The 27,691-nt window shown below is 38.8% G+C and overlaps 1 protein-coding gene across 5 annotated transcripts in view; it reads right to left on the bottom strand.

Moving 5' to 3' along the window:
• The window catches only part of LOC137265478 (complexin-like), a 197,437-nt gene that overhangs the window by 27,320 nt on the left and 142,426 nt on the right, over positions 1 to 27,691 (bottom strand). For 3 of the 5 annotated variants that reach the window (XM_067800885.1, XM_067800883.1, XM_067800886.1), the window contains one exon: positions 5,892 to 6,061. In XM_067800885.1, the coding sequence (XP_067656986.1) occupies positions 5,892 to 5,946 (55 nt within the window). In that variant the 5' untranslated portion in view covers positions 5,947 to 6,061. Of the gene's footprint in view, positions 1 to 5,891; positions 6,062 to 22,417; positions 22,565 to 26,653; positions 26,980 to 27,691 lie in introns of those variants that run through there. The other 2 variants (XM_067800884.1, XM_067800887.1) reach the window with 2 other exon arrangements.

The raw sequence follows: 27,691 nt of genomic DNA, 5'->3' as shown, positions 1-27,691 counted from the left end.
CACATGTAATTTGAGATGATAAGACCCATGGGAATGGAGCATGGATGAAATTCAAGACTTCTCACGATGGATCTTCAAATTCAAGAATTTTCATGATGGACCTTCAAATTCAAGACTTTTCATGATGGACCTTCCAATTCAAGACTTTTGATGATGGACCTTCAAATTCAAAACTTTTGATGATGGACCTTCAAATTCAAGAATTTTCAGGACAGATCTTTAAATTCAATTTTTCTTTGCTAGATGGTCCAGTTCCTGTTTTTCAAGCCTGTATGAATCACGACTGGGCTCATCGTCCTTCTCCTCCAACACTATTAATCCCTGCCATAGCTCACACGATGGTTTGACATCAAGTTCTATAGTTTTCACATTTATGGCCTACGACTTGAGCTGTCTGACATAAAGCCAGATTTAGACCTACTCCAAACGATGCAGTTTTGACAGGTCAGCTTTAAGGCAGGTTCCAGTGCAGGATGCTTTATATCACCACACTTGTCAAATCCTCACAGCCATTAGCTTACGAGGAGGCTTCCAGTTGTGATGGATTAGCCAGGGGATTCGTGTTGCACTGCTTCCATGTTCTGTGCCAAGGAATGTTTTGCAGCTCAAAAAGGAAATATAAATCAACGAGTACGAATAAGTTGCAGATTTAACTTGGGAATGGCCCGAGATAGTAGAAAGGGGTGTAACTCCATCTGGAACAGAATTCTGATTACATCACGTGTCCAGTTGATGTGATAGAAGAGCAAGATACCTGTTGCAGGTCTATATGCTTAAGTATCACCTCAATCAAACCAAACACAGGTATGGCACTGTCATACTAACACCACCACCATCATCATCATCATCATCATCATCATCATCATCATCACAATGATCGATTGAATTTGGGATTCACACACATGATCACAGGATTCTGGCTAGCCAAAGGGAGATAATTCCTGTATACCCCCAAAGACCATGAGTAAATGGTGATTCACAACACTGTTATATTGCAGGTGTGGCCATTTGGAAATGGAGGGAGAATAGTGTAGAATCCAGATACCACTGTATTTAATGGAAATGCAGCTTTATGTTGACAGCTGGAGAGAATTTGTTTCATTTGGTGTTTAACATCACACTGCAAAATTCCAGCTAAACGGTGGTCTGTAAAATAACTGATCTGGACCAGACAATCCAGAGATAAACAGCATGAACATCAAACTATACAGTTAGTGATATGTGTAAAGCAAGTCAACTAGCCTCACTAGCTGATCCTGTTAGATGCCTCCTCAAGGGTCTTAGAAAGAGAAGCAGAACTGGCCAGAGATCAAAACAACATTCAAAGTAAGTATTGTCTTATGCTACCTTTTGAAATATCCCAACAATGTCATGACGGAGGACATCAGAAATAGGCTTCCCATATATTACCATTGTAGAGAATCAAATCCAGGTCTTAGGTGTGATAAGAAAGGAGCTCACACCTTGTACCAATGAGCAAACCAGAACCCGGTGTTCAACAAAAGAACAAAAGAACTAACACTTCAAAATATGGAAAAAGGCTGATACAGGCCAACAAGGGCATTTGTATTTTCTGATCAAGACCTTTCACTTAATATTTTCATGATATAAAAACAGATGCACAAGACTTAAAACAAATTCAAGCTAAAGATCAAACAGACAAGACAAACTACAAGATGAAATCTCAGGGAAAATAGAAGGAAACAAAATGTCAACCGATAGGCTCAACCACAAAGCCGTTCCAAAACTGCAAAAACTTCATCGCTCTGTATAAACACAACACATGGGATAAGATGATGCACAATGGAGCTCAACATCCAGTTCAAGTTTATTACACTCGACATATTTGTTTCTGTTTGTCAGTTCCTCTCCTTAATTATAGCACTAGGCTGCTCACTCCCACACAATGACGGAGTTCAAACGTGAAATTCCCCCCCCAGAAACAGTATCCCCACTCTCTGCTTAAACGCCAATCCCCAGGCAGGGTAAAGACAAGTTTCAACTTCAATGTCTTTTGGTATAACACAGCTTAGTATCAAACCCTGACAATCTCTTCTTCGGGCAGACACTTTATCCATTAAACCAGGGAGGAGTCAAACATGACGAAAAACAGATAAATAATACCACAATGAAAAGGCTACATTAACGCATTTGTAGGGTGAAAAATATTTCTTAGAATAAATACCCCCCAAGGCTAATAGCTTGATCAGCATTGTTTAAGTTGATGTGTCAATAACAAAGCATACACCTTAATAGGTCACAACTTCTTGTTTATTGCATTGAGTGACGACGTATCAGTGTAGATATAAAAGAAATGGTTATCAATGAAGTTGTATTCTTTACTATTAACTCCAAAGACATCCAAACTTAAGTCTGCAAATTGTTGTGCTAATATCAAATAAATATATTAAATAAAATTATAAATATAAATATAAATATATATTATAAATATATTAAATAAATTAAATAAATAATAATATTAAATTCTTGGCAATCCATGAATGCATATTTGATTGTATTACTGAATACAGTGATTACATTCACAAATGTAGATGAATAAATCATGCTGCCCAGCTGTCTGTCAGTGTGTTATAACATGTCTACGCTGTTTCATCTACCGGTACATGGGGAGTTGAGCAGTGGCTCATAAATCTCCCATCAGCCATCTACTGCATGCGCATGCTATTGTCCTACATCACTGAATATAGTTGAGCAAATCACTGGAATTCTTCCAGAAGTGGCAATATCACATCTGCATAGATTTAGAATGAAAACATTTTCTGGGTAGGAATTATGGCTACACACTGAGAGCCCACAAAGACCTGGGTTCGATTCCCTACATGGGTAAAATGCGTAAAGCCAATATCAGTGTCCCACGCCATGCCACTGTTGGAATATTGCTATAAGTAATGTAAAACTAAACTCACTCACTGTAATCCCGTGTTTATTTGTTAGGATTTTTTGCTGCATATTCAACTTATAACTCGCATCTCCACGCCTACCACCCTATCTTACCACGTAGCAATGTAGTGAATTCTACACATGCTACCTAATACTTGTATATATGTTTCTGATCTATTAATGTAATTTGCCTGCTTAATAACAGTTTTGGAATCATCATTGAAACATCATCCCTGCATCGAATAAGGATGTTTTTATACTTAATATGATCAGGCTGGGGGAAATTAGAGACCTGATGGTTAATATTTAACCTACACTGTTGTGTAAGCTTGAGTTGCTAATATGATTATATATTCACAGCTATTACAGAAAGGACACATCAGTACAGAGGGTGTGAAATGTTAAAATGCCCCTAGTGTCAACAAGTTGAGTAAGTGAGTTTGTTTTTAGACTGCTTTTAGAAATATTTCAGCAATAGGGTGACACTGGAAATGGGTTTCACCCATTGCACCAATGTGGTGAATGGAACCCAGATCATAGGTGTGACAAGCAAATGCTTTAACCACTAGGCTACCCAGGACACCGCCTCTGACAGGTTGAATATAGTGGACAATGTAATTAACGTTGAATTCAAACAGTTGAGCATTTAAGAACATATTGTTCACGCCAGTGTGACAAGGGCAGAACCTTACTTAACACTGATACTTCCAGACCGATGGACTGGAGACACATCTTGGTGTACAACCACCTCAGTCATAAAACTATTAGATTGGTGCAACTCCGCAGCAGATCATTGTTGTAAATTAAATAAAAAATGAAAACTGTTTTAACCTTAGTCACACTGATTGGATGCTTTTATGAAAGCAGACATATGAAAATTACTATTAAAATACTTATATAAATCTGGATACAAACAACATCTACACATTATGATGCACCTGGATCTATAGACACACGAAAGGTGAAGATTTATGGAGGTAAAATTCTTCATTAAGAGAAGCACATATTTTGGAGTATTTTCTTACTCCTTCACCAAGTAAATATTTCTAGGCTGTTATTTATTTAAGGGGAAGAAATTCAAAACTAACATAGCCTACACTTACTGGAGCAAGTAGGGTATTTGCAACAGTTACAGATGCTTCACGTTTACAGTTTCAGAATTCGGTAAGAAATTAAAAGTCTTTGAGAAAATGTAGACCCAATCGTTTCATGGGAGGAAGTACGGTATTTGCTACTTACTGATGCTTTACAGTTACAGTTTTGATATTCTGTAAGAAATGGCCATTTGAGACTTTCTCGAGACCAATTGTTTTGGTAAACATGGCGTGGTTACAAAACCATGAACTGATGTGTATTATTGTCCAAACTGGCATTAGTTTTGCATCTGAAGCATCAGGAAGCATTCATGGGCGCTGGCTGTTTCCTGCACGCCAAAGAACTGATAATCATCCCGATGTAGTTAAGTCTATAATAACTCAAACAGCCCTGCCAAGTCTGGTCATTGATTTGTGTAGACAACCACACCTTGACTTAGTTGGCACATGAGATGAAAACTGTGGCTTGTTCAAAGAAAACACATCCTGAATATTTAAACGAGAGCTCTCTGCAATCATACACACCAGAGATCAGATGCTCTCCACAACCATATACACCAGAGGATGGATGCTCTCCACAACCATATATACCAGAGGACAGAAGCTCTCCACAACCATATACACCAGAGGAAGGATGCTCTCTGCAATCATACACACCAGAGATCAGATGCTCTCCACAACCATATACACCAGAGGACAGATGCTCTCCACAACCACATACACCAGAGGAAGGATGCTCTCTGCAACCATATACACCAGAGATCAGATGCTCTCCACAACCATATACACCAGAGGATGGATGCTCTCCACAACCATATATACCAGAGGACAGATGCTCTCTGCAACTATACACACCAGAGGATGGATGCTCTCTACAACTCCACCAGGGGACGGATGCTCTCCATAGCTACATACACCAGAGGATGGATGCTCTCTGCAACCATGCAGACCAGAGGATAGATGCTCGCCTCATCCACAAGTTTGCCTTCTCTGCCCACAACCATGCACTCTTATCAGACATACCTCCCCGATTACACAGCCATTGTATAAGACATTCAATGAGGAGGAGGCCAACCTTCACCCTGTCAGTATGGCCTCATGATGTCCTCCATCAGACAAACATCCCTATCCAGTCTGTAAGACACAAACATTCAGTTTGGAGGTGGAAACTCATCAAATTCAGGTGGAGGAGCTGATAATGGCAGGACAATCTCAGTCTCTTCGCTCATTGATTACTGGAATGGCTGAGTGAATTAGGCCAGCACAAACACACACTTCCACACCAGGCCTCCCATGGGTTGGAGGCCCTCATAATATCAACTGATTTTACCATTAATTGTCTATTTCTGGATCTGAAAGTCATCGACTCCATGACAACCACAGAAGCCTTATCGGGTGGTGGGCAATATCAAATATTCAAAGCATCATATCAATACAACTTGCAGGGAAGAATCAACAAACATAACCTCAGTTCAAAGTGACACAGGCCATGTGACATACATTCTTTCCAAAATTGATATGTTTAGCATTCCATGAATAAGTAATGCTCAAATAAGAAATTATTTTATTGTAAAAACGTCTCTGAAAAACTTCATGTTAAAACTAAAAAGCAGTAGATAATATTGGTACAGCCCCCATACTGTCAACAAAAATATGCAAAGAATATCTGTTGTGACATTCAGTGTAATATAATTCCAAAATCCTTTAAGGCAACAAGATGAGGCAATCTGGATCATTAGAGCTGCAGTTGCAATCCTTAGCCTTGTGACACAAATGCAACACGCGACAGAAAGACCCTTAGGTCAAACAATCACCAAACATTTACAAACCATATTTACAAACTGAACTAGAAGGGAACCATACTGTATCATTTTCCTTTGAACTGTGACCACTCACCTGTGACGGACTTGAGCTGATTGCCTACCATTTGTTTCGCTATGAAGGCAGCCATGTTGGCGGAGTTTAGGCAGATGTGTCAAAGACACTTGAGGAGTGGTGGGGTAGAACTGACTGTGGTCGGTGTTGCTGGCGTTGCTGGCGTCACTTTATGCTGTCACATTGATAGCCTGCAAGAACAATGCACACTAATCAATATCACCTCCGAAGCAATTGACTTGTCTGCCCGAGCCTACACTTAAAATTGTCAATATGGCCGCCCATGCATGGCAAGATTAAAGCCTGGGCTGCCATCCATCCCTGCCTGTTGTTCTGTAGATCTCAAAGCCAAAGCATGTAGATTAATCATGTGTGGGAATTTCCTGGGAACTGGAATGTAGCGTCAACAAGTAAATGTCGTTTGTCACGGCAAGTGCGCGAACACTGTAACACCCATCAAAACGCTTGTCTTTTAACTTTCTACAACAAAGATTCCCTGATAGAGTAAATTGTTTATCAGCAGCTGATAGACATGTAACTTTGAGTCATGACTTAACATTTACACAAACTGACATCCAATAAGTCAACATCTGTATGACACATCATTCACATTCAAATTACCAACAAAACAAAGAAATACTCACAATATAAACATAAATACACCTCTGTACTACACGTAATGCAAAAGAAACTCCATCTTGCATTTCAAGTATCAAAGAAGATATCACAAGTCCAAACAAATATATTTTATCAGATTAAAGTGATATGGAGACATTTTGAATGATTACTCAGTTTTACAAGCAGAAACTATATTCCACCAGCTAAGCCACGGATTGTTCTGAAGTTGATGGTGGTGGACCTAATGTTCTGAGCTGATCGTACTTGCCATTATTGATTTATACAAGATAACCGATATGTTAGCTTCGCAATAAATACTCCCTAGATAGTGGCATGATATATTTGCAGTCAAAACATCACCAGTATTGCCATACCAAGGTTGTTTGCTTTCATAGTCAAAGACAGAATTAGAATCGGCAGACAAAGCACTTCATTGTTTACATGTGATAATATGACTGCAATGTCGATAATTATTGACCAAGGAAATATGATATAATGGCAGTATGTTGTAATTGCTGTTTGCCTCCTTTCCAAAGTCAATATTGTTTACGTTTCAGGGATACAAAAATTGGCATATATGTGATGTAATTCAGCCTTAAGGTGAAGTTGAAGTTGATATGAGCTTGAGTGGAGCCTTTGCTGTACTTAATGGATCCATTTGTATAATAACGTTTTATGACGGCAAATTTCATGGACAAATGTATAAAAGATGATTTGATTGACACAAGTAAAACATATCAGATCATGCTGTGTGGTAAATAGGTTTTACAATGAGATACAAAGAGTATTGTTGTTAATATTGACAAAACGCTCAGTGTACCAGTATTATTTCACTACAATCGCACCTACAGTTATAATTGTGGGATCAGATGTTCCATGTTTCACATAGACTTGTGGGTATGAATCTACACTAACCCTGCCCGATCTCATAGCTAAACTTTGGGAGTTACCACTGCCTCAGTTTCGATAGCATGTAGTGAAACTGGGTCAAGGTGATTAGGTGAAGTAGTGAGTGACTGAGTTTTGTTTTATACCACACTCAGCAATATTCCAGCCATCTGACAGCAGTCTGATAATAACAGTGTCTGGACCAGACAATCCAGTGATCAACATCATGATCTACGCAATTGGGATGTGTCAAAGAAATCAGAGAGTGAAAGTGAATAAATGAGGATTTGTCCATTGAACAAGCAAGCAAAAACGAGTGAGTGTGTGAAAGGTCTGAACCATGTCCTCCTAATCACTGACAGCATCAGAAATGATCCATGATCCTGATGAAGGAGTAAGCATTAACTCCGAAACGTTGTGTTCTCACATAAAGAAGTTGATATCCATAAAAATCTTCATTCTTATGATCCATGATGTTTGTGTATCATGACACACATTCAACCTGGTCCACAAACTACAACCATCAAATCCTTTCAGTATGACTCAAATTTCATGACATGTCAACAGGTCTTGGAACCCCTTGGTCATCAAGAAGAGCAGACTCCAAAGTCAAGGTCTAAGTGCTGGAACAAGGCCCATTGTTGTTACAGGAGATGTGTTTAAGGACCTCTACAAAGTACTCAGTGTAAGACTCTAGTAATGGCTGCCTACAGTGTGTCATTATCAGGCCTCATTGACCTACAGAGTCATTTATCCCAATACAGGAACCTTGAGACTTCAGACAAAGAATACATCCTGACTCTATCAGGCTTCACCACAGATGGCCATAGTTCATGTCCAGCATGTTGTTACAGTCTAGATGAGTAGGCAGATTAATGGATTGTCCTCAAGCATCACAGATTCAAATCATATCGAACCAGGACAAAAGCAGTATCTACAAGTTTTGGTTTGTTTGTTTGGTGTTTAATGCCATTCTCAGCAATATTCCAGACATATGGCAGCCATCTGTGAATAATCGTGTCTGGACCAGACAATCCAGTGATCATCAGCATGTGCACTGACCTAGACAATTGGGATGTGATGACATGTGTGAAATATGAACTACTGAATATGAGTTGGAATTCATAGAACTGTACTTCTTAAAATGAAATCATTGTTAGAGTACAGGTATAAGTCAGTAACCAAAGACATAGTTTCAAAGGTCAGGTTTTTAAAGATTTGTACTTATCCCATACCAACACATGATTGGTTTCTAAATCCCACAGCACATCAGTTGTCCTGAGATATTTGGTCTTGCCACATTGTTCTACACAATTTGGCTTTGCCACATAATTAGCACAACACTGACTTGTTCTACATTATCTGGTCTTACCACCTCAGCAGCACAACAAAGAAGTGTTCTACATTATTGGTTTTGCCACCCCTGTAGCACAACACATATTTGTTCTACAATATTTGGTTTTGCCAAACCAAAGCACAACACCGATTTGTTCTACATTATTTGGTCTTACCACTTTAGTAGCACAACACAGAATTGTTCTACATTATTTACTTTTGCTGACACTTGTAGCACAACACAGATCTGTTCTACACTATTTGGTCTTGCCATATCAGTAGCCGAAAACTGAATAGTTTCCAGTCAGATTGTGTTGCCGGCTCTAAGGGTGCCTGCTTTTGTAATCAAATATTAATTGATTGGTGCAAGGCGAACCAGTGGAGCAGAGTGCCTCACACGTCACCAGTACCGCTGCAGTCTCATTCTGCTCCTCAACATCCTAAATTGCCAGAATCATCTCCACCAGCCAAGTTTTATGATTATCCAATGAGCCACAGATGCTACCATTATGATCAAGCTCATACAATGATGTTTGAAAGTATATGAAGTCAATTTAATGGAAGGATTTCAGCTGCTGTGATGCTATTCCCCATGGAATCCATCGACAAAAGGACGGTCCATGGTCTGTTAGATGTAAGGCCCAATTGATTTGCATCAGCTGTCACAAGTGTCAACGAAAATGGCTACTTTTGAACCAATTATGTTCACTTACAATTGTGATTAGTAATGTTCATGCTGAAAAGAATATCCTCCTTGAGTAATTAAAGGAGGTGTCATAAAGATGTGACAAGTGGAAGATTAGGTGATAGGACATTTTAACATTGTCCTCACATTGGAAAATCATGAGAAATACAGAATTCTCACTTTGACAAAATTGAACAGATGAGTGAGTTTTGCTTTACGCCACTTTCAGCATGAATACAGTCATATGCTGATGAGGAACACCAGTTTTGGTTTCAAAGCCAGCAAAAAGAGGAAGAAAGGAGAGACCTGCAGTAGGCCACATTATACACCATTTTGTTGTATCATAGCATGCTGATGGGGCCCAGACATTAAAGCAGTTCAGTACCATGTCTGAACATCATATCCAACTGTATTCATACCAGATCTTCACAGGTCTTTCCCATGAAGTAATAATGAATAGTTTGTGATTTCAACCTCAATCAAATTGATCTGCAAATGTTTCATATTCAATGATTGTCCAAAAAGAAAGTTTCCAAATGTGCTGGTTAAGAAATGGATAAGCCAAATAAGTGACTATCTTTTTTCACGCACTGACAAGAATGGTGTTCTGGGGATTACTTCCTACTAGGCAATACGCTCACCCAGAGCCTGCATGTGTGAGGAGATATCACAAGTACCATGCCACTCCACGAGTGAAGATCAAGTAATATATCAAGAAACTCCAGGAACAATTTATCAAGACTTGTATGTGACTGAAAATCAATACTGTTTCATGTAAATACTGTTCCATCTAGACAAAGAAGAAACTGAAACCAGCTAAGAATTTATGAAAACCGTTCTCCATGCAGCATGTTATCTGTATTCACATTCTCCATCCTGTACCTGGTCTTTTGGCAAGAAAAGTCTTTCCTACTGCTCACAAAGCTTCTCCTATCCTGTTAAAAGATTTTATGAACTTCAGCAGCCGTATTTTTCAAAAGGAAAATAAAATAATTTGACTTACCATTTCTCAATGTGAAATGATGATGTAAAATCCAAGCTAGATGCAAATAGATGAAGCCATCACACCCTTAATGGTTCCTTGCAGAGTCTCTTTAAGTAATCCCTGAGACATCTAATAGTGATATAAAGTAGCCAAACATTACTGATGTCTCCAATCAATATACATTATCGTGAAAATTAATTACATTGATTTTTTTGCAGCTGTACACTGCTGTTAAGACATGTAGAACAGCCACCATGCGGAGGATGCTCCACGAAGACAATTAATGTCACTGAAGGATGCTACTGGCTCGTCGCATATTTGATGCAAAGCCAATTATACGTGAAGTTAAAACTATACTAATTGCAATGCAGGCATTGGATAGAAAATGGATTTTGTAAAATTCTAAAAAAGTGTCTAATTTAATGGAAAGAAACAACAGAAGAGACCTTTTTGTGCTGGCTCCATGAAGGAATGTTTATGGCTTTCAGCTAAATCTACTTAGCTATCACCAAGCTATTAAACTTCATTACCTGTCAAAACATAGGGAAAAGCCTCAGGACGAGCAGTTTGAATCAGGAATTTATGGGGCATAATGCAAACTCAGAGCTGACATACTGATACACCACACTAGTTTTCAATGTTAGCCATGCAATTACTGAATATTGAGCAGAATTACTAACTTGAAACAGTCTTTTATTAAATTTTGTCATGGGTAGCTTGGTGTTTATAGTCTGTATTATTAGGGTTGGTCTTGGAGGCAACTGAACTAGGTTACAGCTCTGGGAGGCAACTAAAAGGATGATGTGTGAAGCAACTTAGAGGATGCTCTAAGAGGCAACTTAGAAGAGGTTCTATGAAACAACGTAGCAGATGTTCCATGAAGCAACTCTGAAGATGTTCTATGAAACAACTTAGCAGATGTTCCATGAAGCAACTCTGAAGATGTTCTATGAAACAACTTAGCAGATGTTCCATGAGGCAACTCAGAAGATGTTCTTTGTGGCAACTTAGAGGATGTTCTTGGAGGCAACTTAGAAGATGATGTGTGAGGCAACTCAGAAGATGTTCTATGAGGCAACTCAGAAGATGTTTTTGTGGCAACTTAGAGACGTTCCATGAGGCAACATAAAGGGCGTTCTGGGAAGTAAGAAGTCTGGAAGGCAACTTGGGTGATGTCCTTAGCTGTTACAGATTGATACAATGGTTCTGTGTGGCAATAATTCCAAGAGAAAGCTAGGTGAGTGAACCCATACGACCTCAGCAGCCTGCCCCTAATCAAATCTAGTGCAGGCAAACTAGTGCCCAAAGTATGAACACCAAACAAGAATAAAAAAAGGTTGAAATTTGTTTGCCTCCAGGTATAACACATATTTAAGGAACATTTGAACCAACATTGTAGTAGCTTTGGGCAATCAGCACCAAGGACCTTTTTTTCCACTCAGAATTATTTGTTAATACTGGACACCAATTGCTCCTTTTCTAGCCATGGCTGTGTTGAAACAGATACACCATGCTGACTTCATTTGTTTGGAGCAGAAGAGGAAAATGAAAATGGTCCATAACATGACTGTACGATAAAAGTCTGCTACAAAGATGATGGCACCTAATGTCATCTGTTCAGAGTGGCTACCTTAAGGAAGGACAAACAATTCCAACTGGCAATTCAGCATGTCCTCACAATAAGCAATGGCACTGCTTTGAAGCTCCTGGTACAATTACATGCAAACTGAATTATCTCTACCTCAACAAGTTGAATGTGCTGACCAGTGGCGGACAACCACTCGGACTGATAGATAAGACCAACGAATCAATAGAATCATGTCAGTTTGGGGCCGGCAACTCAGTGGAAGTTATTCCGATCACAGACAAGCTTGGCATTCAGAGGTTCCATCACAACCTAATCATATCCATACCACTGTGTATTGACTAGTCCCTGGAAGTTTCATACGTAGCCTATCACAGCACACCAACTGATTGGCTGGATGCTTCATAGAATATTCCCGGCATTTCCATATGCAAGGCGTTTTTCAACAATTTCATCAAAACAGCCTTTGAGTGAATCACAAGGTGCTGTGACTTCGGCGTTCAGTGCTTCACCTCCTGTCAATGTCTGTTCAATACGGAACAACAGTGACAATATTTGCCTTGGTGCAAAGGCGACTGGGCTGCCAACACCAAATGCCTCAAGGCTGGGAATTTCTGCATGGATTAAACACAATTCCTTTAAGTTTCAGGAACAGAACACGTTAGTATAACTTCGTATGGCTAAATTCTGTGACGGCATGTCAATCTATTTCTTGGCCATCAGACGAGGTGGTCCATTTCAAATCCATTGATTTTTTGAGTAAATTACACCTTCCTGGTAAAATGCAGTCAGTAGTTGACTTTTTTCATCTGTCTCTGAAATTGGGTTGATGCATATCACTTTCACATGGTGAGAATATTGAGATTCATTTCATGCCCATGAACTCATTTTCAGGAATATCGTAAGAAATGAATTTGCGGTTGATTCAAGATTAGTCAAGCTTGCAAGGTATTCAGCAAGACCGACGCAGCAAAATAGTGTAAATTAGATGTAATCTATTTCCTCTCCCTTGCAAAGGCAATTTAGAAAGCTTGCTAGATTACCTCTGGATTCTGAAGGAGTGCTATCACGCTTGATCACTGGAGAGATTGTTCAGATGAAGCTGACGAATACATGATTTATCAAATTGCACATCACTCTAATTGTCTCCTTTAAATTTGACTTCTGACCTTGACACTGGCAAAGTAATTTTACCAATGACAACATACCTCAAGTACAGTTTCCACAAAGTAAGAGCAGTACCTGTGGGAAAAAGCCATTTTCATTTAAATTCATTCATATGGAATGTAATACAGTAATGGTGGCTGATTTGGTGATAACACATCTTCCACCAATCAGACGAAGATTACAGTACCCCACAAGGGATCAGAATATTGTCTCAGTGGAGACAATGAATAATGTCATTTTGATTCACATTCCGTGGCTAAGAATAGCTACACTTCGATGTGGTAATGTTCTTCTAGTTTTCAATAAGAATTTTTCCGAAAGAGAGAATACTACACAACTTTTGTTAAGGATCAAGTTGCTTTAAGAAAACTATTCTGGTGCTTAGAAAATGTTGAGTAGTATATTTATGAAAGGCCATTTCCTACAGAAATAATCTTTTAAGTTGGGATATTGTTTTCAAGAACACAGGAGAAATAAAATACATTCAAAATGAAACATATCTATATACAGATATTTATGTCTTTTCCTTGACCTAACCCTGCGCAACTTTTCAGAACCATTTGACATGTCCACTGCTGATAATTTTAGTACATACATCAGTCTGCACAGACAGGTCTTCTTTAAACAATGATTCATGTGCCTAATTTCTCTGCAATCAACCAGAAATTAAAGCCTCAGATCATTACCACAAATGATAATTTACTTCCTTTACTAAACATGAGCATATGAAATATATTGAGAGGGTGAACTTAACAAGGAAGAAAAAACACAAAAATAATCTCTTGCTGGTCAAACTACACATGGTGTAACTCATCTTTCACCAATTTCATTTCTTCTCTATCAATTTCTCCATAAAAATACTTTAATTGAACCATTTCTTTAGAGAACAGGTACATGAGACCGACTGAAAGAAGTCCACATTGGATGAACCTTGCAACAAATGCAATCATCTCGAAAATGATCAATTTCACAGCACTAACCTGGAAAACGAAATTTTCAGATAAAAAAAAACACACAAAAAAAATCCAGTCCTGGTGAAGAGCATTTCATTTGTGGGATCAGCCGAGCTTTCAGTACAATGTTTCAGGGCATCAGACCTTGAAGACCTGACAGGTCCATGTGGCCAAACTGAAGTAATCAGCATAGTGCTCCAGCTGACATGGTGGCATGTAGGACTTGTCTGAAAGTGGGGGACAGCATTATCAGTGTGGGATCTGATTATATCGCTGTCTATTGTAGGTACCTCCCTGTCACTGTCACAGAGCAATTAAACAGGAACTTGGGACCTTTTGTCATTTTTCTCCTCTGAAAGAAATGCGAAGATGGAACATGCTTGTCATGGTCCTTCTCCTCTGACAGAAACAGGAACATCCTTGTGAACATAGGAAGCTCATGATGTCAATCACTGGATTCAGACTGGCCAGAGTGACATCATATAGCTTGAATTTATGTGTGCATGGCATCAAACAACAAACAACAGATAAAGGGAAGATAATCTTGACCAAAGTCATTTCATCTGAAAGAAAACAGGAAGATAGTACAACAGGTCATGCTTCTAGGATTTTGCAAATGATGTGTAACCATGGTAACCCAACACAAGCATCTGTAGCAGATTCCTCCTATATCATCTCTTCACTCAGAGACTTGAGTGTGACCGCAAACTGAAGATAACTGACATTAAACGGCACTTTGAGACTGGTACTCTTTATGTCATTGAACTCTCACGATGATGATCAACCCTATTGCTGTGAAGAACATTTACTGACAAATTCAGGACCATTCAGGACAATGGCCCTGATGAAGACAAATGACATGTAGTGAGGAATCTTCTAAATCCTGAACTTTTGCCTCATTTTCAGTTTGAAAAACGAGGTGCACTTCTCATTGTCAGTCCCTAAATGAAAATGGTAGGATATTTGGGACTGAATTCTGTTCCATTCCCACATCTCCTGAGACACTGTTGAGGAATCTAATGTTAGCACTGTGAACTGAACAACTAGTGGGAATGGAGAAAGTGATTTGCAAACTGACCATGGATTTTGTAGACATTAGTTGACTTGGGTTGCAAATGTCAGAGATAAAATGATGACACTGAATCATGCTGGATACAGCAGCTGTGTGTCATGGAGTGTTTCATTTCAGACAGCATATGCATATGTTACAGTCAGATTTCGTAAAATGACTTAAAGGTCAATCATTTCGCATCATTTTGTGTGACAACAATCAATATACTTGAGCCATTTCATGAATTTTAATTCCATCTATATGTGGAAGATGGGTTTGAGGGGTCTGGCTGCTCTGGACACAGCAAATGCCAAACAATCAGGTGTAAATGCTTCAACGCCAAGCGGAAGTACAAAAGTTGCTGCCACAATATTTCAACTGTTAGTGACAATAAGTGATGTTGAAAAAGTGTTTCACTTTTGTAGATTAAATTATTAAATGGAATTTCATGAAATGACTGAAGTATATGGCGCTAGTTTATTACTGCTAGCCTACCGAGATATGATGCAGCTTCTCCACACAGAAAACCAACAAATACACAATGCCTTCAAGAAATTTGTTAAATGTAACATATGTCATATGAGGCACCAAATCACCAGAACACAATTTATGTGACCTAACCCACTCAAACCAATGTGTCTTTACTGTCTCAGTAGAGTACACAAGGTGTGTGATCCAGAATTCCAGATTTCAAGTTGGCCCTAGACTAGGAAAGGAACCTTTAGAGAATGTATACTCCCCACTATAATGCATGTTATATAGAAAATGAAGACACAGTAGTCACCATAGTCTCCTTGCCAGCAAGTCCTTGTTTTACCATATTTCTAAAAAGCACCATGCAATCTAATCCTTGCCTAATCCTACCTAATCCACAATGAAGCAGACACATGTTACAAGGCCATTCTGCCTTGATCTTCTGAAGACCAAAAGTGCCATCTCCCCTGTTTCTCATGACACAAAGGAACAAGAAACATAAGGAAACTTTGCAAGCAATTGGTCACATATAGATGTAAAACTGAAATCATCACCCATCCTCTTCCAGCTCATCGCTCCAACCGAACACAAGCACTTGAAAACATTGAAAAAAAATTAAATTACAAACTGAAATTTGAATAAAGCTGATTAGCAGAACATTTGGATCTGCTTGTTTAACAATCTTGCTTTGTATGCTCGCGGGTACCGTGACATGCTGGTATTATACAAAGTCACATTCTCTCAAGCTGTTTATCCAGAACAATCAAAACCTGTTCAAAGAAATTCTCCAAATCCCATTTTATTGCTTTGTTAGCAATCCGATTATATGCCCAACAATCCGATTACGTGACTGCCAGTTAGCTTCCAGACCCAAAGAATATGCCGGAGATGAGGCGGAGACAGTTTGATAATGCAACCACTGTCAGCCATGAAACAAGATGAACTGGTCCAGAAAGTTGGCAAGCATCCTGGCCTGTACTGTGATTCTGACAATTTCTATTCTTTGACAGAACACTGATATATGTCTTGCCAGTTTAACTTTCATGACGTGTTGTGGTATTTAGTTCCCCATCTCAGTTTAGAAGTGTTGGTGATGGTGATGGTGATGTTCTATGCTGGTTTACCACAGGAGTTTGAATCTCTGTTTGGACAATAATTTTCAAAAATATAAATCTAGACTTTTGCAATAGTATAATGCTTTTGGATGCTATAAGTTACATATATTTCAAATTTGAATGATATCGGTGAAGAAATAGATTTTTTAGGAAATTCTACTGCTACACTCATTACACAAGGGGTGACACTCGCGATGGTAGAAGCCTGATTGAAAACTGCACAGCTCGACTACTTTAACATCTGGTTCAATCAAACCGTATGTTTTTCACCCCAAAAATGTGTTGAACTTTTAGGCCAGTCTTTCACCTCCCTGCGCATAGTATTCAATTTGTTTCCCTGCTGGTCATATTTGAACACTGACCCTCGCAATTGCACTACCCTCATTCTTTGAACAAATGTCTGACCTCTCTTCGGTAAACATCAACAGTGTCCGTAATCTCTCAATGACTTGGAAGAATAAGATGGCTCTCATTGGTCAATTTCCACATGTGCAGGAACATAACAAACAAACACGGCAGACAGGAAAGAATTTCTAAAACCATGTTCGAGTTTTCCAAACACAACGACATATCAACTGTCAAGACAATATCCCCAAATATTTGCACAGGAGAAAATTGAAATATGTTTGGATGGATGGACGGATGTACGGATGTTGCTGAATACATAGCCTCCCTGTTTTATGTTGCGTCAGGGGACAATAACAACAGTTTGTAACTTTCAACAATATACTACACAATACTGCAGTTGTATGGTTTCCACAATATGGCCATAATATGCAACTATCCACAAAGAGTAACTCTTCATGGCCGCAGTATATTGCAATGGTAGTTAACTGGCAACATTGGGACACAAGCATGCAGACATAAAATATCATACAGTGAAATCATAATTAACAATATCGTGACCAACATGCTGCATCATCGAGATTACGAAAAAAACAAACACAGTCCTTTCCTATCAGAATCTAAGTTGAGGTCTCATTCAAAATCAACTGTCACATAAGGTTCACATACAAGTGCTTCCCTCAAAATACTTCTAAATTATTGATACAAGACTCATGAATTAACCAATCAACAATCAATGGTTCTCATCATGCCTACGGAAGACAACCATGCACAACAAATTTTGGTGCCTTGCTCTACTGTGCCATCTGTGCACTTTTCAGTATTATTGAAAGAAGAATGTGATGTGTTTTTCTTTGTCTTTCATGACCCCAAACAGGTCTGTTGTCTCAGCAGCTGCCACAGTGAAGACCCTGCTTGTGACATCTGGACTCAGCCATTGTAAAGAGACCTCAGAAGACTCACTAAACATCACATCCAATATTCCTGGTGTCTCCCCCTGCCTGTGTAATGACCTTGGTGTTCTCTATGGTAGAGAGGTCACAGATAGCATGCTGATGGAGGCTGCACGCAAGCTTGGAACTCTCTCAAGTTAACAGTTGAGATCGGCACAAGTCACTTTTTAACACTCAACATGCTGGGTTGTGTTTCAGATGCAGATTATTCTAGAATGTCAAGGGAAATTTTATAGGCTGTTAGTTCATGGTTGCATGAGACCAAAGAGGATCTGGGCTTTTTTTCAGTTTCATGGCGTTGGAGGTATACACTCAAAGGATATTAAACACAGGGGAAAAATTGGTACTGTGATAATGACTGAGTGTGTCTCTATTTTCATCTATGTACTTGTGTTAATTATTTACATCGGATGGTGCTATACATTCAGAAAGTATATAAAGAAAGGGAAATATGGTACTGAGTGGATGGGAGAGTGAGTGAGTGAGTGGATGGGAGAGTGAATGAGTGAGTGAGTGGATGGGAGAGTGATTGTGTGAGTGGATGGGAGAGTGAGTGGATGGGTGAGAGTGGATGGAAAGTGAGGGAGGGAGTGATTGAGTGAGTCAGTCTATTAGTATTGTACATTGTGTTTCATTATGTACCTGATATGGACAACCGACGAATCCAGCCTTTGAAAACAGGCAGTGACATGAGGACCAGGAGATTGTGAACCATGCTTATATACATTCTGAATAAGCAATAAACTTGTGAAAATGCATCTAAATCTTTAATCATAATCATCAGACCACTACAAACGAAGGAAAGGAATGATACTGTTGTTCTTGTACATGCATTATTTACTTTAGTATAGAATCATTTTAAACCTGATTTCATTCCAATATTACAGCCAGGCAATTTGTTTTGCCTGTGTTGAAAAAGTGTTAGGAAAAACATTCCAGGCCAACTGCCCATGAAAACAAAGTTGGTCCCTAAAGGCAAAAATATACATGACCTTTGATTCCAGGAAAATGCTCATAAGTAAAAACACAATAAACAACTCTGTTTATGAACCAGGGTTCTCATTCCACAAAACATGTGCTAAGACAGATATAAGTGCATGACTCAAAACAGATACACTTGTAAAGGTTGGGATTAGTCTTCAGTAAGCCATTAAGACGTGACAAACAGGATCAGATGGCTGACCTAGTTAGCACATGTCATTGTATCCCAATGATCAATGCTCATGCTGTTGATCACTGGATTGTATGGTTCAGTGTGGCATAAAACTAACTCACTCACTCACTCACTGAATCAGATATCCTGTCATCACCTTCCACTTAGCAACATTAAATGGTTGGTTTCCTAATGATGCCCACTTGTCTTGTAGTCATGCATATACATTTCTTATTGAAAACAATCCTTGTGAAGCTAGTAGTTTAATCCTTCTCTTGACACGTCCTCCAACAAGCCACATCAACTTCAGAAAAGACCAACTGACAGCATGCCAGTCAAGCTTGTTAAGTGATTGCACAACTCAAGACAAAAACCCCATCAAGCTGACAAGTCTCAGATTTGTGGTTTCTATTGCCACAAAAATTCAAACATGACTTCTGAGAATTAACAAGGATCTGTAACGCTTGTTAAAATGTCCTCATCGTCTTATCACGGATGAATTCTTTGATGTTTCCTTGACCTTCAGAATAAGTATGTCTGAATGACATAACATACAATGTTTATGTGACATACAGATTTTTCCATCAGAACTGTGTAACAACTACTGCCATAAGCGAAGGAACGAAGTTATGTAAATATCTGTTGTCAATACAATGACTTGTTTCGGTATGTTCTTACAAGCCGATACATTTCTTTAGATGCATGATATATCTGTCTGGGACCAAAAATAAATTACTCTCATCTTTCTTGCTGGAAAGGACCCCCCAAAAAAACAATTACAACAGAGAGATGTTCAGAGAGATTTGTGCTACTCAATTGTTCATGGATATATAAGATAAATCAGACTCAGCCAAAGAGCAAGATGAAACATTTCCCTGTAATTCCCCACATGATACACAATGGTACATCCTCTCAATGTCTAAGAAAAGTAAACTGAGGATAGTAAACCAAAACAATAGTGAATAACAAAAAGGAAGGAAATCTATTGATGTCAACTGTGATATAAGGATTGTACTCCTTGTGATACAAAAGTTGACATCCATAAGTCTCTCCCTTTAATGAGTAAAATCCCTAAATTACCTCAATGACATTACAGTGAATCACATTTTAAATAACTGTTCCACTACTACAAGATTCTTATTCCCTGAGGTACGAACTATTAATTAAAACATAAAAGCTTCCTAGAACCAACACAATATCCCAGCAAATGAAAACATTTCACTGAAAACACAAATATTTACTTAAACAACACAATCCTCTATGATGGTGAAAGGTATTTAATAACCATTGATATACATGAGCTTTTTACAGATCACTCATATTACATGATAAAGATGAGATCAAGTTGCTACTGCTTGCTTCTTTGCTTTTATTTATTAAGAGAACCTCAGGGATGAAAATATTTCAACATACTCTTTATGTTACACTTAGAAAATTCCACATGTGAGACATGTAATAATTTATGACATGTAAATAATTTGGACCTGATAATCCAGTGATGATATAATGAGAAATGATCAACATTGTTTGCTAAAACATGGTATGAAACAATCACCAACCCTGACCCTACAAACTACCTCTAAAGACCAGTACAGGTTACTGAAAAGCAAAGTTGACTGTACAGGCTGTCAGTGACGTAACAAGATGAGAAGAATTCTGTATTTACTATATTTTAGAGAGTGAATCCTGTCTCATGGCTAGTTCCATCCCAACTAAGTTATCGTACACAAACCATAGGAAAAAAATAGGAACAATGATCCAAAACATTTCTGAAGTTGATTCTGTTCTTAAACAATTCTGTATTAATAAAAAATTCCATTGCACAGTTCCGAATACATCAGAAGTATGTGTTGAAAAGCTTACCGAGGCACAAACACAAAGTAATCCTGAGACCGTAGCAGCCAGTGCAGGGGAGAACACGGACTGAGGTCAAGATGCTGCCTCTTGTTATAATACCATGTCTGTACTATACTCATAATCAATACAATACAAATTGTGTTGAGCTGTTCAATGCCTCTGATTGCTCCAAACAATCCATGACTTGAATGCTAGATCAAACCACATGCCCATTTTTTGTCATCTCTGTCAATACAGCTTACAACATGCTATAATTTTCCAGCCGTTAGGTAATGCAGAAATTGACGAAGTCAGCTGTCATCAGCTCCATGTTAGCAGTTTGCAGCACGTAGGTGACAAAAGCTTCACAGTCAACATCTGGCTCAAAAAAGGTGTTAATTTTCCAGTATTTCAGCGTGGGTGAGCATCACACTGGACGTAAACTACAGTGTAGGTAGGAGAAATCTCAGCTGTTGCCAGAAACAATTACAAATTGATGCAGAATTCAATGAACAGATGTTTACCTAAAGATAATCCATACTGTAGATTTAATTGAAATATTCAGCCTTTGTGTTCTCATAAGCCTTTGTAAAGAAGTGAAGCGAATATTATATGTACACACGACTAGTTTGATTTGAACTGATGAAAGATGGTATAATAAACAAAATTCATAAATAACATGAAATACAGACAACATGAACCTCTGAGCATATGATATCATGATCATCATTATCACCACCATTATCATAAACAACTTCATCATCATCACCAAAATCATCATAATCATTTTTGGTATCATCACCAAGATTATCACGATCAACTTTATCACAACCAAAATGATGATGATGATGATGATGATGGTCATCATCATCATCATCATCATCATCATCATCATCATCATCATCGACACTGTCATCTTCCCCATGACAATCAGTATCATGGCCATACATGAAAGTTGTGGAAAAGTACATATTAATGAGTACATATAACATTTATTTTCATCAATTTCAAATTACGTCTATTCAAGACACAAAATACAAATGTACTATGATTTAAAGTTAAGTTAAAGAGATAACTACGGACCTCATAACCTTGTCACCAATGAAGATCCCAGCAAGGTATGACTTAACGTGACATGCTCTCACTCAGCACATGTAAAACAACATATTCCTTATAAACAGCTGTTTGCATGGTGCTTATTGTCAGCAATTTTACAAATGTCACAGATTCCAAGACCACGTAAACAACTTTCACAGCATCTCATCTGAAACTTCCTGATCTAATCAAGTTTACCTGTCTCAGTACATCGAGATTCCCTGATCACAAACATGGCCCCCACCTGCCTCAAGCATGTAGATATCCTAGCAATGTCTGGCCACCTGTAGAGTGCTCAATGACATTTACCTCAGTGTTTCTTTACCTGTCACACCTTAGCTTCAGTGACCACACACAGAAGAATGTCTCTGAATGATTTTTTTCAATCTAGGTATTATCACATGCCAAGCCTCGAAGAGTTCGCTGGGATCAAAGCCATGACTACAGTGAATGTGTGCACTCTAGATATTCAGCTGTGTTAGAGTCAATCATCTAGCCCTGTGACACTATCCTGACACAAAGGGACACCAAGTTGTGTTGTGTTATGCATCAGTAGGTTCTTGATGGTACACTCTGGCATCTACACACCACTGTCATACAGCTGTAATATTGCTGAGTGTGCCATTAACCATACAAACACATGCCTATAATTTAGTCGTAACTGTACATTCATTTCTCCTATTTGTGGGGTTTCTTATAGATGTGGAGAGGGTTTGCCACATGGATATAATGGGACAATATTGGGGGTGAAAAAATCTCAGTCAAAATATTCCTTGTGGTATTGGAGTCCTGAGATGTATGACAGACACATGTAAAATATCAAATTCAGATCAGACAATCCAGTGATTGACATCATGAGTAATGATATAGGGTATGATAACATGGTATAAAACAAATCAGTGATCCCCTGATCCATCAAATACAAATATACCACTAAAGACCTGCCTTTGTTGTCATGGACCTATTCTAACCTGACTTCTCAAGATTACAAGAATTCTGTAGTTTGTAACATATTTTAGAGACCAGCTCATATTCCAGTGTTGGTTATATGTACTTCAAAGTTATAGCAGACACACTAGTGGAATATAGCGGAGTAGCGATCAAAAACATTTCTGCATTTGATTTTGTTCTCTCACAATAATGTACTACACCCAAACAATTTCCATGAATTCTACTAAAAGCAACATCTTTAAGAGGTATTTAGAAGTTGGAACAGTAAGGAAGGACAGCAATATAAAGATGAACAACTTCTTTAATTCCAGTGAGAGCGATGATTTGATGTAAGTTCTAACTCCATTATCTAGCAAGTGATCATCATAAACATGCATTATAATGAACCATTAACAGATTTTTGCATAAAGGTGATGGTATCTGGACTTGCCAGGGCCAACGCAAGTCAATTGTTAACCGATCTAAGGAGAAACTTGCTGTCTTTACTAGATAAGGAAATGACTAAACTGACATTGACAGCATGTATCACAGCCATTGTGTCTGGACCAATACCCCTGGTTCAGATGTATCACAGCCATTGTGTCTGGACCAATACCCCTGGTTCAGATGTATCACAGCCATTGTGTCTGGACCAATACCCCTGGTTCAGATGTATCACAGCCATTGTGTCTGGACCAATACCCCTGGTTCAGATGTATCACAGCCATTGTGTCTGGACCAATACCCCTGGTTCAGATGTATCACAGCCATTGTGTCTGGACCAATACCCCTGGTTCAGATGTATCACAGCCATTGTGTCTGGACCAATACCCCTGGTTCAGATGTATCACAGCCATTGTGTCTGGACCAATACCCCTGGTTCAGATGTATCACAGCACTCTAGTTTGGTGGAGGATGTCTTCTTCCCCTACGACCGACCACCCAAAAGACAGACCACTTCAAACAACACATTTTATGGTTCATTGCATAAGGCTGAAATAAGCCATACCCTTGATAATAATGGTATGTGCCCAAATAAAAAGACAACATTATGTATTAATTATAGCTACTATTACACTTGTCATTAAACAAAGATTCACTGACGATGCCCTCCAGTTTATTGTAAGTCAGTTGTGAAGTTTTACAAAGTGTAGATTGTAGAAACATATTATTTATGCTTTCACGTGGCAATATTGTATTAAAAAATCAATTCATGCAATTCATGCAAAATACTGTGAGCCAGTTCATTAACTGAACAGGGATGGATAGCATGTGTGCTCAAGTATGTCTTTTGGGAGGTCTGTCTGAAGGGAGTGACTGAGTGACTTCAGGTTAATTTTGCACTCGGCAATATTCCAGCTGTGTGGCAGCAATCTGTAAATAATTGAATCTGGACCAGACTATCCTGTGATCAACAGCAAGAGCAGTGATCTGCACATCTGGGAACATATGACATGCCAACAAGTCAACAAGCCTGTCCAAACAATCCCATTAGTCACTCTTCTGACAAGCACTGTCGCCTTTTGTGGCAAGCATGGGTTGCTGAAGGCTCTTTAATGAGTGAACCTGGTGGAGATGTTTACATGTCCAGTATTCCATGACAGCTGTATTACATGACAGCGGCAGGTTAAGGTGGTCAGGTTGAGTGCTTCAGGGAGGATGCCTGTGGTAATGCAGGTTTCAGGTGACTGCAACCTTGGTGAAAGCAGCTAACATTGACTAAGACAGTGTTTCTTTGAGAGAATTACAAATAGGACACTTGTCTGATATTCAAACATAAAGTTGTAGGGAGGCTAATCCTGTGTAACGGCCTTTGTTTCTCGAAAGCAAGGTTGTTATGGTGCGTAATGACCATGAACTTATAAAATGAGTCATCCCAGGTAAAGTATTGCTGTGTTTGTACCTTCTCCCATCAAGAGTAACATATAAAAAGACAAGAGCGACAAAAGTCCACCATGGGTAATGCACATGTCCTGCGACATCCACAATATAGTTTAACCCTCATCCATGTCACACCATGAACACTGAACTAATGTCACATCATAAACATTCATCTAATGTGACATCAAGAATAATGAACCTAATGCCACATGATGAACATTCAACTTATGTCACACTGTGAACTTTAACTGATGGCATATCATGAACATTTAACTAATGTCACATCATGAACATTCAACTAAAGGTCTATTGTGAACATTCAACTGTCACATGAACATTTAACTAATGTCACATCATAAACATTCAACTAATGTAACAACATTCAGACATGTAACCTCTGGGACACTGAAGCAGTGTATTATCATGAACAATCAAACAATATCACAAACAAATCATGAACATTAAAACAGCCCTCAAACAAGGAACATCAGTTCTCATAGAAGGAATATCAGCCCTCAAACAAGGAACATCATCTCTCAAACAAGGAACATCAGCCCTCAAACAAGGAACATCAGTTCTCATAGAAGGAATATGAGCCTTCAAACAAGGAACATCATCTCTCAAACAAGGAACATCAGCCCTCAAACAAGGAACATCAGCTCTCAAACAAGGAACATCAGCTCTCAAACAAGGAACATCAGCCCTCAAACAAGGAACATCAGTTCTCAAAGAAGGAATGTGAGCCCTCAAACAAGAAACATCATCTCTCAAACAAGGAACATCAGCCCTCAAACAAGGAACATCAGCCCTCAAACAAGGAACATCAGCCCTCAAACAAGGAACATCAGCCCTTAAACAAGAAATATCTGCCCTCAAATAAGGAATATCAGCTCATATACAAGGAACATCAGCTCTCAAACAAGGAGTATCAGCCCCCAAACAAGGAATATCAGTTCTCAAAGAAGGAATATGAGCCCTTAAACAAGAAATATCATCTCTCAAACAAGGAATATCAGAACTCAAATAAGATATATCAGCTCATAAACAATCAATATCAGTTCTCAAACAAAAGATATCATGCCTCAAACAAGGAATATCAGCTCCCTTGCAGGCTGAAATTACTGAGCCTGAAAATGATCAACACAACATTCACACACAACTAATCTCGGAATTCATGAATGTAAAACAACGGCACAAAGATGAAACTATTCACAAATCCCTAAAAAGGAAACTTCATCCCAAAAGACTGTTATAATGAATTCAGCTTATTGGCAAAGTTTCAGGACTACATTTACAGCAATTCTAGAAATACTCCAGTACATCATAGCATTACCCTTTCCACTACGCCAAGAAACTTCAAAGCGACCTTCCACAGCCACAATCAATTGGGAAATCCCCCTAATTTAGGTCATGCCACCAGGCAGTGGAAACCAGAATGTTACACTATGACCACAACAACTGACTAGGATCCAGCTCAATAACATCACATACCAAACACATGCTGAGTCTTCTTTAGCGGTAGGTGTTGTCCACCAGTCTTAAACACACTTTCTGCAGCAACTGTTCTAAGCAACTGATTCTTCCCCAATTGATCTGACAGAGAACAGCAAACATTCGTTTGTCTGTAGTAGAAGAGACTGCCTGGTGTAATCAATGCCATTCACGACTGATCAATACGGTTTCCCTCTTGCTGATGAAAACAGTGAACTAACACCACCAAAATGACTTTCCTACCTTTAACAATGAGGAACAATCGGCCAAAAGTACGTCCACACTGTTTGAGCTTGCGACTTCGTCTACGGTAACAGTTGGTAGTCTGCCTGTGTCACTGCGGTCATACTCACTCTGCTCCCATTGTGTTGTTAATAAATTTCCCAAAGGTTGCATGCCATGTAACCATGTAACTATGCACACACAGACACAGGCCCTAATGACTGGAGACACAATTGAAGACCTTCTAATTAAGCATTCATCAGTGACAGACAGGTGCCTTTAACAATCGATATATAGTCCTTCGTCCTTCACATGTTCCGTAATCATCGCACGCAGACCTTTCATGTGAAATCCTCAGGATATCATGGAGATCTTCTAAATCCATAATGCCATAACAGGAATCTGTTTCCTTCAGCATGTATTCATTATAGTACTGTATTGGATCAGGGTCTCTGTGACGATGTGGAGATCTGCTAGCCAGTGTCGTCATCAGCATCTTTGTGTTGAAAGTTTAATGTCTCTCTATCTGAACTGGTTCTAGCCAACAAAAGCTTGACGAGGAAGCTTTGTAACACCACATATTCTGCTGGTATGTCATAACAAGCTCTTGTACAATAAAGATATTCTGTTGCTTTCTCAGCTGTGAACATATACATTGTGTATTTACAAATACATTTGCTTCTGTTGATTGAGTAGCTGATGCAGAGAAATGCTGGTTCTGCCTTGAGCAACAATTCTGTACAATAACAAAGAAAAACGATATAACTGATGTTTGTTAAAGCATTCCATAAAACTGGTGCCTTTTCTGATAAAAATTATTATTTACTTGTTTAATATTTAATTCTTTGCAGAATAAAAGCACTTGTGAGTATCATCAGTTGTGACAAATCATATTGTACAAATTGAATAAGGCAATGGTTTTTGTTATGGAGCACACAGATATTTATGACATTACTGTGTGAGCGAGTATGATTTTAGCAATGTTCCAGCAGTATCATGGCAGGGGACAAGAAATGGGCTTCACACATCGTACCCAAGAAGAGGACTGAACCAGGGTCT

This window comes from Haliotis asinina, chromosome 15, assembly GCF_037392515.1.
Source record: "Haliotis asinina isolate JCU_RB_2024 chromosome 15, JCU_Hal_asi_v2, whole genome shotgun sequence".
Classification (NCBI taxonomy): Eukaryota; Metazoa; Mollusca; class Gastropoda; order Lepetellida; family Haliotidae; genus Haliotis; species Haliotis asinina.
Note: the sequence above shows the minus strand (reverse complement) of the source record. Positions and strands in the feature narration are given on the sequence as shown.